The sequence below is a fragment of the Motacilla alba genome, chromosome 4 (assembly GCF_015832195.1).
Source record: "Motacilla alba alba isolate MOTALB_02 chromosome 4, Motacilla_alba_V1.0_pri, whole genome shotgun sequence".
Classification (NCBI taxonomy): Eukaryota; Metazoa; Chordata; class Aves; order Passeriformes; family Motacillidae; genus Motacilla; species Motacilla alba.
The window spans coordinates 56001210-56015469 of record NC_052019.1 but is presented as its reverse complement, the minus strand read 5'-3'; the positions used below and the strand labels follow the sequence as shown (position 1 = coordinate 56015469).

At 40.8% G+C, this 14260-nt stretch overlaps 1 protein-coding gene across 1 annotated transcript in view; it reads right to left on the bottom strand.

Moving 5' to 3' along the window:
- PTPN13 (protein tyrosine phosphatase non-receptor type 13) overlaps nucleotides 1-12726 on the bottom strand; it is a 112015-nt gene extending 99289 nt beyond the window's left edge. The window contains exon 1 of the mRNA XM_038134696.1: nucleotides 12535-12726. Within this exon, the coding sequence (XP_037990624.1) occupies nucleotides 12535-12649 (115 nt within the window). The 5' untranslated portion in view covers nucleotides 12650-12726. The remainder of the gene's footprint in view (nucleotides 1-12534) is intronic.
- Nucleotides 12727-14260: the final 1534 nt, after the last annotated feature.

Below are 14260 nucleotides of genomic sequence, written 5' to 3'. Positions count from 1 at the left end.
GCCTGATCTATAGCAAAGACAGATAGTCAGTGGACAGATTACAGGATAGAACAAGCTGCAGAAGATGGCATTCCCAAAAAAAACAGGAAAAACAAGACAGCGGCACCTCCTCCCATGACATAATACCAAGCCTGCTATCACAAAAATAAAAAACACCCAGAGTTCTGGGAAGTTTTGCTTTGTCTGGATGATAAACATTCATATTAGAAGGTCAAAAATCCATATTACACCCTTGGGCTGCATAACAAAGGCAAACTAGCAGAAACTTTTCCTCTGCAGGCCTAGAAACTGAGAGGGAAGTGATTCACAGCATCATCCTTCTTTCTTTTTCTTTGAAGAACATTCCTACAAATAGCAATGGAAAGTTAGTCAGACTGAGGACATAGACAGGTACTGCCCATGTACAAATTATATTTGCTGTACTGGAACAGAACCAAGCAGAAGGTCACACTAATCTCTGAAGCCATTGCCCAGAGAGGGATTAAGTGAAAGGAGAATAGAAGGATAATATAACAGCAATCCTTGAATCTTTTATTCGTACAACTGGCTCAAAGGGAGTTAGACCAGTTAAAGAATGCATCAAACCTTGCTGCCTTCACAATCAATGTGACAATACTGTGTACCACAGCTTCACTCTGTAACTGTTACTGCATGGAGACCCAAGAAAACAGTAACTACAACCACCTAAAGTAAACAGAAAAACCTGACACTAAAAAGAAAAAAAATCCTCCCTTCGAAACATTAGAGCTCAAGTCTCATATAATCTGGTCTGCATACAATATACCAACTTTCATCCTTTCCATGTATGTCTAGAACTTTGACAACAATCCAAATTTTCTTCCAGTCCTGAATTTAGTATTTCAATTCTATTCTTGCAAGCTTAAAAAAATGGAGATATTATTTAAATCGTATTATTTACATTTTTAGTATAGAAATGGCATTAACTCCGAGGAGAAAATTCAGCTTCTACGAAAAAAAATTCACAAATGTGTGAAAAAAACATGGGCTGAACCTCTTCAAATCCCATTTCTATCTTTCATTGCTGGCTGATCACTTTGGAGATTATTCATTGATACATCACATAGAAAATTCATAAATGTAACACCTAAAAAACACCACTTGGAGAGTAGGTTGAAACAGATTTCAAAACTTTCAAATGTTTTACCAGTAGTTTCAAAACATCCTCCCATAAACTTTGCTTACAAAATACTGCATTTGAATGAGAGTTTATCAAACTGGACCAGTTGTACTGGTTTACCTCAAGTTGCATACACACTTACCCTGAGAAAAAGCAGTAGCAGCAATCAATGAGAAGCATCAAGTGTTCATCGCTTACAGAAATACCCGATTTGGTATTAGTGTAGAGGCAAGGAGGAAATAAAAAAAGGAGGAGTGGAACAAAATTTTACAGTCTTGAGATGGAAATCTTAGAGACAGGAAAAGGTATGATCTCAGTCCACAGTGGGAAGTTATCCATGGATTCCTCACTGTGCACAAAAGCTGGAACCGAACTTCATCAGAGAGCTGAGAAAGAAGAACAGAGAGTGTGCCTGCACCAAAGCACACACAGGCTCTTTTAGCCATGGAAGAAACACCCAGCTTACAGACAAAGGAGCAGTCAGGAGCATTAGAAACTTTCACACACGAAAAATAAATTGAGAAATCACTACAGATACCAAGCCTTGCTGGCAAAATTAAGGGATTCAGTGGACCATTACTAATCAATTCCAGAGGAAAAGTACTTTTTCCTCAAAAAACTGCTTTACCACTTGGTTTTACACTACTGACCCTTTTTCCTCCATGTACCTAGACACTGAATATTAACCCAGTTATTTGGGGGAAATAAATGTATAGAAACATGCACAGCTAGCATTTTAAAAGATATAGATTAAAATTTTGAGCTTTGGAAAAAATTTAACTGAAGACAGCTGGCATTAACCTAGATTTTGCTTCCAACCATGCTGATGAGTGACTTCTCCCATTTTCTAGGGATCTTTTACAATAATTACTTGCATAGAGGTTGCTGTAAGGCTTCACCCTTGATTTTAGACCATCAGTCTACAAAGAGGTAATAAAAAACCCCAATTTCTCCCATTGGCAGATGGGAGTGGGAAAAAAAGGAAGGTGAAGAAAACCCAAACTTTCCCAACCCAGAAGTCACACGCAATTTACAGCTGCTCTACATACCCAGGCACCTGCTGGTGCCTAAGCAGAGCTTTTTTCACACAGCAAAATCTGAATTCCACAAATTCTTTGAAAAGAGCTGGAAGACTTTATACTTGGAGGTTCCAAGACTATTGTAAAAAGCAATTGCTCCTTTTAGATGCATATTACTTCTTGGCACAAAATTTGTGTTGTTTCTTGCTAGTTTTTTTTCTAACTGGCATTTATAGCCTATCACTGAAAATACATCATGAGCCTTGAAATGAATGTTGTCTACATAGAATAAATATATATATATATATATAAAACCTATTAAAGTCTAGACAGGCACTAGTTTCTCTTCCATTTCTCCAAAACCACTGAAGAGGGAAGCAGAACAAATGGATTTTGCATCAGCAGCAGACTTCCCAACCAGCAGTTTGTATTACAGTGAAAAGTTAAATTCTGTGATCTTCAGCTCTTTAATATTCTCAAAGCAAAGACAATGGGTGGGACAGAATCTGTGACAATTAACATGTATATCAAAGAGTTTAGTTAATGTCAAGTGCAAAAATATTTTCTAAAACATTGCAAACTATATTCTGCACTGTGAAAGCACCAGGGAAATTGTCACACATCATGTTAAATTCAATCTGCTGATTCTATTCTGCTCACTAATACTGAGTAGTTGAAGACACCAATTCTTTCAGCATCTGACAATATGACAAAACTAAGGGCTTTGTATTGAAAAATGATCTGTTCAACTGTGCAAGGCCAAGGAGCACACACAGGACACATGGTAGTATCAACAGAGCACAAGAATCTGATGTTCAGGGAAGCAAGAACAAAAAAAAAATGCCTCTTACACAGCATGTCCTTCCCTTCTTAAGTAGTGTGTTTCTCGTCTGTAAAAGGAATCCAATTATTTATGTCTCCACAAGTTGGTTTTTGTTGTACTTTTCATGTGATGGCATTTAAAATGACAGTTTACTTACATATTTTACCATTTTACCTAGTAGTATATTTTCACTTTCCTGTTCAACAACTAAAACTATAACCTAAACTGGGATATCACCAAAGTGTTCCTGTCTTTTTCTCCTCTCTTCTTGAGCAGCTATTTTTATTCTAGAGTCACATGCATGAAAATTAATTCCCCTGATAACTTGACCATCCATCATTTATTCCCTCCTTAAGCAATCTGAACAAAAGGGAATACAGATGCCAAAAGACAAAGGATGAAAAATCCAGGAAGGAATTGCAGCTGGAACCAGACAGCTGTTCTCCTCTGAACATCAAGTTAAGCCCACGTGCACACACATGAGCTTCAGAGGCAGATCACAAAAGATTTCTTATTAAGCTTTTGGGCTTTTTTTTTTTATGGGTTTAAAGAAGTGCTCAGTTTGGAAGAGCTTCCCATTTCTGTGGTTTCAGAAACTTCAGCAATGTTTAATACAAGAAGTACTAAACTGGATCAGGCCAGCTCTCCCACCCCTTTCCTGGCAATCACCAGTTTATTGAGCTCCTGAGCTCAAGCTGCACAGTCAAATCTAATAGTCACTAATGGTCTCTGTTCTGTTAACTTCTCTAATCCCTTTCTGAGCACATTTACACTTTCCCCCCACATGACATTTTGTTCCAGTAACACAGCTGCAATTAAGCAGTTCTCAAAGAGTATTTTCTTTTGTTTCCTGTAAGACAGCAACTTACTTCTCAAATTTCACTAGAAAAGAACATGCTAAAGGTCTTGAAGGACCCAGTCGCGCCTCAAAGTTGCCTTTCACTAAGCACCAGTAAATGTTTGCAGCTCTCAAAAAGAACAGAAAATGGTTTCTTCCAACAAAAGCAATAAATCTTCCAGCATACTAGATATTTTCTTAAGACATTGCATGGATATAAAATGTCAAAATTATTATAAAACCATTTTTAGGATTTTTCTTAGTATTTTGTGACAAAACAACAAAAACCCAGTTTAAAGTTTTCTTCCTTTACACACTATATTCTTCAAATACACAGAGGATAGAACTGGATCAGAGACCAAGGAAAACCAGAAAAATTATTCTTACCAAAACTGTTTGCCAATAGATTGAAACAAACTAATGTGATACGATAGTATCAGAAAACCTCTAAAAACAAGAGTAATTTTTTAAAAAGACAATTTTTATAATGCATCAGACTTCTGAAACACCCAAGTCTTGTGCCAATCATGGTGAGCACACACATTCTAAATTGACATAAAGGAGCTCTACACAGCTATTGCAGTAATTCAGTTCTGCGTGTTAGCCCATGTGCTTAAAGCTCCAGGCTGATTTGGCCGTTCCACACATGTGATAACCTAACTGCAAAGCCACTCAATAAATGAGTCTATATTTCTGATGAAACAAACTTTCAGCACTGCCAGCTAGCAAATCTTTTATAATCAGATAATCTTTAAATTCTTTATTAAGGTCATTCAAGGGATTCAATGACAGGGCACACTGAAAAAAGAAGCTGTTCAAAATTTAAGGTTCTTCACTATTAGCTTGATTGCTAAGCATTGTCAGATTATAGCATCAGAAGAAACCTCTTTCAGGAAATCTAAGTTGAAATTTTGGGGCTCCTGAAAAACTGATAGCATATATTTCTTGCAAATCTTATTAAATAGATCGCTGTAGCAAGACTTCCCAGACAAACTTCTGATTTTCAGAGTCTGAACAACCTTACAAATAAAAAGGAGTAAGAGGATAAATAGTTCTAAAAAACCTACAAAAAAAACAAGAAAACAAACAAATAAAGAACCACAAGATAGAAATCAGGTAATTATTAACCCTTGAAGACCTTAAACATAACCACTAAGCTGGGAACACCAAAAGTACTTGCAGCTATGAAGGTCTGAAAACTCATCCCAATCTCTATGAGGAAGAAACCTCAGCTCACAGAAGCCTCCACCACCAGCACATGAGACAAGGACATTCTTGCAAAGCCCATAAATCTGAACTAGAGGGAACTGAAGGTGTCCCAGCACATCTTGAATGTGCCCAACCCTTTCTTCTTCCCCCCACTTCTTTACCCCACCTTCCTTTTGTTCCAGACTTTATGCTCCTCCAAAAGATAATGGTTTTCTAACAGTTTTCACAAGCTAGACCTTCTAGGTCAGAATTTTCCAGGTGATGGAAATTTTACAGGTATTCTTGCTACTTTGTAAAATAATTTCTTCCTTTTTCCGATACAAGCCATTTGACAGCCCCCAACTGCTCTTCTTGTACAGAACACTGTTAATTTATGGACATACATATACTGCACTGTCTACTGCAATGTTATGTATCAATAAGGATGTCAATAGCATTTGCACTCCACTTTCATCCCACTCAAATTTCCAGTGAAGTTAGTAGGGAGAGCCTCATTGCTCTTCAGGGTGTATCCATTCAGACACTAACCATGAATGTCAGAGTTATTTTTATGGAAAAATATAATCAAAATTTAAGTTTTCCCTAGACTGCAACATTTTTTTTTCTAATATTTCAGTGGATTCATTAGCTGTGCTATTATTTTTTGCTGCCACTTTCTATGCAGTTTTCTAACACTAATTAATAAGCTGAATGTTTGTTCAGGTGTTTCTGAAGTTCCATCTCCAATGGTTAAGAGGAAAGCCATTCAGGTGCAAGGCACTGCTCTAAGAACACAAAAGATGATTGAAGATATATGAAACCTCTAAAATACAGTCTATGAAGGCTGGACAGAATCTCTTTCCTCCTAGAAACCTACCCAAGTTAAATCCTTTACCGAAAAGTGCACAGAGAGCTGGTTAACAAATAAATCTTTGCATAATGCATGCACAGAGGCAGTATTCTCATATTTCCTAAATGTCAAATTAATGTGAAGAAGTCCAGTTTCGAGACTTACAGAAGTTGAAAGCAAACTGGCTTCAGAAGAACAAACAGAAAATGCACGTCAATCACTACAAAATAGTTAAAACACACAAGGCACTTGAAAGACATACATAACAAATCCTCTGAAGGAGAAACCAGTACTTATCACCTGTTGAAGCATCCCATTTAAGGAAGTTCCACACAGTCTTTAATTAGGCTGCTGGAAGGATAGCTCCACATGAACTTAACCACACAATTGTCCAGCCAGTGATACATACTGCAGAGATGTCTCTCACAGCACCAAGTGTGCTGCTCCTCACTGCCATTAAAAAGCAAAGCATAAAAGCAGCTCTTGGACCATCCTATCGACCATTTGCTTGCCTGGGATTCAAACTCCCAAGTTAATTCATTGAAGGCAAATACAGCTTTTACGCTGACTTGAGAAAAGAGAGCTATTATTCCACTGGTCATAATCCTAAGCGGTAGGAGGGGATTTTCTGACTTTCAGTAAAGGTACTAAAAGGCAAAACTTCTGCTCCATTTCCCTTCTCTACCTTTTCTCTGTTGAAACATAAATTCTGTGAAGAGAGAAATGGGTAAAATCAGTAATAACATAATGCTGGCCCTTGATGAATTGTGGTGAGAGGAGAAAACTCAGCAAGAAATTTTACAGCACTGATACCCTGATAAGCAAACTAAGTAGAAAAGTTAGACTACATGTATGACATGGTTAAATATCCACATGCTTCATTTTTTCACTCCTCTACTGCTTAAGGCAATATCCAAGTCCAAATCTATCACCATTTAAACCAGGCATGACTTTGCCAGGAAGCATAACTATTTCTAACAACTGAAGTTTCAGACTTTATATTAGCTCTGTCTTTAGTCCATTTCATGTTTTAAAATAACAATATATAGAAGTGGTTAGCAGAAAACATCAACAGTCCCAACAAGAAAGATGAAACACATTTCAACACTAAATAAGGTTGCTTACAAGTTTGAAATTTTGTAGTTAATATTTCAACACTAATGTTCTACAGGGTAAAACAGACAAGGTTTTATGAGTCAAGTCCCATTACCTTTCCCTGGTGACCCTAAGAAAGCCCTGGAACCATGTGTGTCACAGGTTTATTGGAGTGGGTTTTTATGCCCTCCATGTCTACCTGAAAACTGGAAAAAACACAGTGCGATATGCTCATGCTATTGAGAGGCTGAAGAAATTAATATTAAAAGGGAAAAATCCTTATCTGAAGCATAAAATTAATCACTGGAAACCAATTCCCCTGTGCAAACAAGGAGCTGCAAACGAGAGTGTCTATACCCCTAGAGATGATGAGATAAACCCTGTTCTGTCTGTACTTAGCAGTAACTTAGAAAACCTTTGCACTCAGTTCCTTGGGTTTTTTCTCTAGCCTTCTAACAGGTTTTCTAAACCTTCTCTAAACCTTCTCTTTCTTTCTAAACCTTCTCTAACAGGTTTTGAGGGTCTGCCTACATGACTAGAACACTGCCTGTGACATGAATAAAAGTAAAGACAGACTGTAGAATGGACACGAGACTCAGAGACACTTCCATCTCCAAGTATGCAATTTTACCACAAAAAATTGTTTACATTAACAAATCTTTATGCCTTTCAATGCTAATTCTGAAACAGCACTTAAGTCAACAAAAAATGCAACAATTTCAACAACATTGGCATAATTATGCTGCTGCAATGAACTAATATTTATTGTCAGTTTCATACAGCACACAGCATGGTGCTAAGATTCCAACACACAAGGATATCCTGGAGTGTGCCTGGAAGATTACTGTCATCTGCTTGCTAGAGAACATCAGCTACACCTGTATACATGTACAGATGCAGCCAAAAAAGCTTTAACAGCTGCTGTCAAACTGGATGTGAAACACACAAGAACCTGGCATTTCCACTGATTTATCAAGCTTTCACTGTGATGAAAAGCACATCAAAAATTCAGGAATTTGTATGCTCTAACAGCCTTCTCCCCTCAACAAACAAAACTGGCTTTCAAGGAAAAGTCTAATAGGAAAATGCCTCTTCTTAAGTTCTTTTAAGAAATAAACAGGGGTGTTTCCTAACATGCTCAGCATCAATTTCAAGCTTACAGCACAAATATAAGTCACCTGCAACAGCGTTGCTCAAGAAAAGTCATCCATAAAGACTTCCAGCTCCAGATCTAAATAAACCAGACCTCAGATACACCATTTCCAATGTACCTCTCTGCACATGCCTGAAGCCAAGTACCCACACTACATACAAATACTCAGAGAAGATGTCAACACCACATGAAAGCCATTTTCAGATTCACTTACAAAAATTTCAGCCAGTTCTACAGAATGTTCCTGCCCTTATTTCTCCCACAGATACAGACAAATGCTCTTTAGGAAGACAACCTCCAAGAAATACACAAAAAAATTTAGCCAGAGTTGAATAAAGAAACCATGATATCCCAGAAAATCATGTCCTTCTGCTGACAAGCCAGAAGCACACAGAAATTAAAAGTCTTAAAGTCTGCTAAAAAAGTGCAATGTTTTTGACAGCATCAGATTAGTTCATGAAGAGATTTGTGCTGAGTTCAAACTTGTGCAGTTAAATTTTCATCATTTTTAGGTCAGGCAGTTCTTCTCCCCAAGCTTTAATTTTAGCTGCAAAACAGGAGATAAAGTTTTTGTCTCTTTTCCAAGTGCCCCATCTCACCAAATTAAACAACCAATTGTTTGAAGCAGAAACCAGGAGCTAACACAGCACCTAGTCCTAAATTGGACATAAATTATCTTACGATCTGCAATTCCTTAATAATACTCAACATCCTGCAAAACTACAGTATTCCCTATAAATACCAGCAATCAAAAATCAGCAGTTTTAATACTAGGTCTCCTTCAATTCTTGACATAATACTTGCAGACATTTCTGTGGCATATTAAATTCACACATAAAAGATAAAGGAGAGATGAAACCCTGAGAACAAAGCCTTCCCACGTCTGTTATTCTTTCTACAGTGTCCCAGCTGGAGCAGATCTCTATCCTAACCAATTGGATTTCAAATTCACAGGGCAAATCATTGTCCCAAGGCAACCTACTCAATTAATTGCCTTTTATGAAAGCATTTTAACAGATAATGATGGACAAAGAATATGCCTGGTTCCTCACCAGGTATTTAAGTGGCACAGGACAAAGAGAAGCCCAGATGAAATAAAAACGGCACCAAAGAGTCGTCTTGTGCCCTTCCCATCTGTAAATGCCAGCTTCCTTCTCTGTACTTCAGGAGGAGGTGGGGCTGGGAAACACTTCTTTCAGAAGTTCCACCCTTCTTTACAGATGCACAGATTTCATTAATAGTTAACTGGCGACATACAACATTAACTTACCCTGGTATTCACAGCTTTCCATCCACGCTTGTCCCATGGTAAGCGACAGCTTGGGGCAACTGCTTACCAATATTTTCTGCACCATGCCACCCTACACCAAGACTTGCTTTTCAATCTTTTAGTCTCACTGACTAGCTCACTTTGAAACAGTAAAATTCCAGTCAAATTTTTCTGTAAGCAGAGGGAAAAAAAGTGACAGACCGTTGAGCTGATAGCCAACACTCCTTCCAAAAATGCAGCAATACTTAATGTTCTTAGGTTTAACAAACTACTTGCAAAATCACTTTGAGTTTCACCATCAGTAGACTAAAGGTTCTAGGCTTGTCATGCAAGTAAACTGGAAAGCCCTTCCAAAGAAAACCATTCCTGTTAAAGAGCTGACCGTACTCTTGTTCAGGTTAATAAGTCTTCACAGGTGCTCTGGTACAACCACTACAGAGGCTCTTGAGTGCAAGGTCTCTTTTGCTGTGAAGAACTTTGAACAAGAGAATGTCAATATTAACAAGGCCCTCTGGGCCATAATGTCGTGTATTCCAACATATAAATATTTGAAGCCATTTAAGTATGGCAGCATTCAGAGACCTCAGTGATAAAGAAGAGCTTTGTGAAACTGACAGCCACTTCAACAATAAACTCCATTTAAGAGTCTGCCCAGTCTCATTTTATCTAATTACTTACCTCCCTTGCAGGAATAGCATGCTATTAAGGTTTGCTGATTAAGATTTGAAGGCACTTTGAAGATTTATTGTACCATACAACCACTAATTATTATTGTTCATACCTGCATTTGGTTGGGAGAAAAATAGCTATGTGCCAAGTAATTTCTGTTCCAGATGTAAAAATAAAAATATTTGTCCTGCTGTGCTCTTTAAGAAGTGAACAGCTAAAAGACTGCATTTTTACTTTCAGGCTTTCTCTGTGATAGTCAGTCTGTATGATCCATATGGCTGAAAAAATCCCACCATAAAGGAAAAAAAAGCAAAGACACTACAATTTCCTGCCACCAGAACAGGCAACATTTATGCCCTGGTAGCTTCCCACTCTCAGGAATGCAATCTCCTCCCTTTCCTAGACTTCTTCACTGCTTCCCTTCAAGGCACTGAAAATGACAATGCTTCAAACAAGTTAAAATGCTAGGCACAAGTTATCACTGGTCATGATGACCAGTCACAGTGGTTATTTACCACTCATCCACACAGTCCATTTTTAGTTTCAAAGGCCTCTGAAACTGTAAATAAACTATTGGGTCACATCCTTTCACCAGGCGCTGTTATCCTGGTGAAAATACATGCAGTGTAGTCACTTATGCTTTAACATTCTGCCCGAACTTTTCACACAGATACTTCCTCGCTCTTCCATCCACTCAAATATACTTGAGCCTGTGCTTCTCACAGCCTTCAATTCCACTCAACAACACTCTTGGATTAAGAGGGTTTTTTTAAATTAAGCTGTTAGAACAACATCCTATGATACATGTCTCCTTCTACATCTGGTATATTACAAAGTGTTTACTTCGACTGTACCTTCAACTTCAAAAATACCCCAGACAACCACACTCTGATTAGGAAAAAACTCAATATAAAAACCCTGATATTAATAAGGTTCTTTTTTTTTTACCATGCACAGCAAAAGAAAAAAAACAAAGTCCCATAATGAAAGGAATATATTATGTGCCTCTCCACTCACCAAACAGGGTTGTTAGGTTAAAAATGAGTAATAAAGTATCTTTAAAAGTTAGATTGTATATTTTTCTCTTTCTTGCTGTCATTCCCTTCTTTCCTTAAATTACTGCTTAAATTCTAGACCTGTTTGTTCATGGAAAGACATGCTTGTTGGCAGGTAAAAAAACACAGTCCAAGTGAAACATATCTGCTGCATGTGAAAGCTGAACAGATATGTCCAATTGATAGCACTAGGAGTGGTAGCAAATTCTGTTGTAACTGCACCACCAAAAGATCCTCTGACTAGATTTACTCTTTCCTCATCAGTATTTCTTGCACAAGACCCAAACAGTTTGTTTTCTCATTTGTACCTCTATCATGGCTGATTCTAACTCTAGCAGAAATGTCTTTAGATCCTATTTCTGGCCATCCAAAGACAGACTTGCACAGGCGACGTTCAGTCAGAGGCCTGATGCTCTGATGCGAACAGCGACAGCAGCTCTGCTCTGGAATGGGCACTACATGTCATCATTTCACCAACCTGAGCCCAAACTAATGACCTGGGAGTCACAACACCTCGGAATATATATATTCAATGACAGCTTTCTCACATCAGGTTCTACCCTCAGGAAAACGTCTGTGCATTCTGACCCAGTTTCGCTGCACAGTTTCACAAAACACGTCCTCTTCCCTGAAAAGGTTTCAGGAACTGATCACGGTTACTGCCCCAGCTAGTTCCACATGCAAAGACTTTCATATTCCCTTCTCCAAAACTCACACCTTAATAAGATGGCTAGACACAGATTACCTGCAACCAACCTTACAGTTTCCATGTCCTACATTTACTTCTGATCCTACCTACAAAACCAAACCGGTTCCCAAATGTTTCCCCAGTAAACAGGAGGGGTACGGAACAGCTCCTGGCGGTTCCCTATGAAGTCACTGCCTTTGTTGTTTTAAACATGCAATTTAAAGAGAATGACACAATCTAGAATATGAGAGAGATTATCCTGCGGTCTGCGGAGGTGTCGATTGCTAGGAGATAAAAAGCCAATGAAACCTACGCTATTTCTCATCACCGGCCAACAGATTTATCCTTCATTTCTGCTCCTCCAAAAAGGTTAATGAGGAAAAAGTTTCCTCTCTGTTAACGAGTCCGAGGGCCGCGGGGGCTGCTTGCTTTGGCTGGCGCAGGCAAACCCAAGCCCCTCTCGGCCGGCAGAGCGTGTCACGCTGCTGCCGAGCGCCCAGCCCGACCCCACGGGACCCGGGCTGCGAGTCCCGGGGGGAGCACCAACATCCCCCGCCGCTGCCTGCGGCCTTTCTTCACCTCTCCCACACCCCGCCGCCGGCCCCGCCGCGATCCGAGAACCAAATCCAGGCGCTCACACGCCCACCGGCGGCCATCCCTCCGAGAGAGCCCCCATCCCTCCGGGAAGCCCCGCTCGGCCGAGGCCGCCGCCGGGATGGCTGCCCCGCTCGGAGCGGGAGCCGCGCACCTACCGCCGCTCTAGAGCCGCCGCTCCGCGCTCGCAGGGCGGCCAGGGAGCCGAGCAGCGCGGAGCTCGGCCCGGAGCGGCCGCGCAGGGCTGCGCTGGGAGCGCGGAGCAGCATCTCCTCCCCGCCGGCCGCCAGACCCGGCGCGGAGAGGGCGGGAGCGGCGGCGCTCCCCGCCCCGCGGCTCCCTCTTTCCCTCCGCATTCCCTCCCTCCCGCTGTGCACGGCCGGCCCGCAGCCGGCCCTGCCGGTGCCCCGGTACCTGCGGGTACGCACCGCGGCCGCCCGGCCCCGCCGGCCCGGCGCTCCCGCTGCCCGCTCCGCTCTCCGCCCGCTGCCCCTCGGGGCCGCCAGCAGCGCGGGGAGGCGGGCGCGCACCGCCCACCGCCCCCGAGCGCCGCGCCTTCCTCCCTCCCCTCCCTCCCTCTGCGTCTCCCTTCTCCTCTCTCTCTCTTTCCCTCCCGCCCCCGGGGCGGCGGGGAAGATGCTGACACACGCCCGGCCCCGCCCGCTCCCTCCGCGCCCCGACCGGCCCCGGCCCCTTCCCGCCCTCAGGGGCCGGCCGGAGCTCCGCAGCGACCTGAGGATTGACGCGGTACTTAGCTCTCCTGGGGGCGAACTTCAGCCCTGTTCTTGGCCCCAAAGGCGTTTTTTTGGTTTTGTTTTCTTTTTCTTTTTTTTTTTTTTTTTCCTTGGGGATGATCTGGCTCCTCCCTTGGCTCTTCAGCTAGCAGTCTTGGTACGCAAACTTGAACAAAAAAAGCCTTAATGCCAAAGCTTTCAAACACGGCCGATTGTCCATAGCTGTTAGACAAACTTTGGTGAAGGAAAGGTCCACTTTTGCACTTCGAATGTGAAATGCGCTGTGGGAATCCACTGCCCACTTGTGCAGGGAGGTTGGAGCTTCCCCGGTGGGTTCCTCTGGGGTTTTTGTAGTAGCTCCCTCCTCTGTGGAGCCAGACTGTGGAAGAAAATAATCGCGAAATAGCACTTTTAGTCGCAAAGAATAATGCCTCCAGAGATGTGGCCCCAAATTTGGGCTGTGCGAAAATGAACTTTCAGAATGATAGTCTGGAAGAATAATTTCTGTTTAAAAAAAGAAATTAATTAAAAAATGTGAAAACAGTTGCTTTAGAGTAAATTAACAAAATTGACTGTAATTGTTTCCTAGCAAAATACCAATTGCTTTTTATTAACTAAGGTATTAAGTACTCAGCATAAAAGTCAGTTTGCCCTAACTAATAGTGTCAGGGACTTTGTGTACGTCATAACAAAAATAAAGATGGGTAGTAAAACTAATTTACATAGTAAGAGGCTACAGTAATCTGAGAGGCTGTTAGTTATGCAATTTAAATATCATTTTCTTGTAATACAAGTTCTTTAAGTTGATAAGTATCTGCTTACATTTTAAGGTGAACTGACTGTATTGGTACCCACATTTCCAAAAGGAGCTCATTTTGGTCCCTGTACATTTATGCATTTTATGGCAGCTCCTCTTTCTACAGGTTACTGTCCCACTGAAAGAAAATTTTTAATGGGTGTTAATGATACGTAATAGATTTTATCTTAAAACTCTATTTCCACACTTCAGACCAATTTATAGTGGCCCTAAGCCGTGCCACTATATATTCTGTTTTCACTGTATTTGAAGGTAGGCTGCAGAAAGAATTCTTTGTAGGAATATGATTTATTGCAAAGGTGCATTATTTACTCAAGAAAACAGAATGA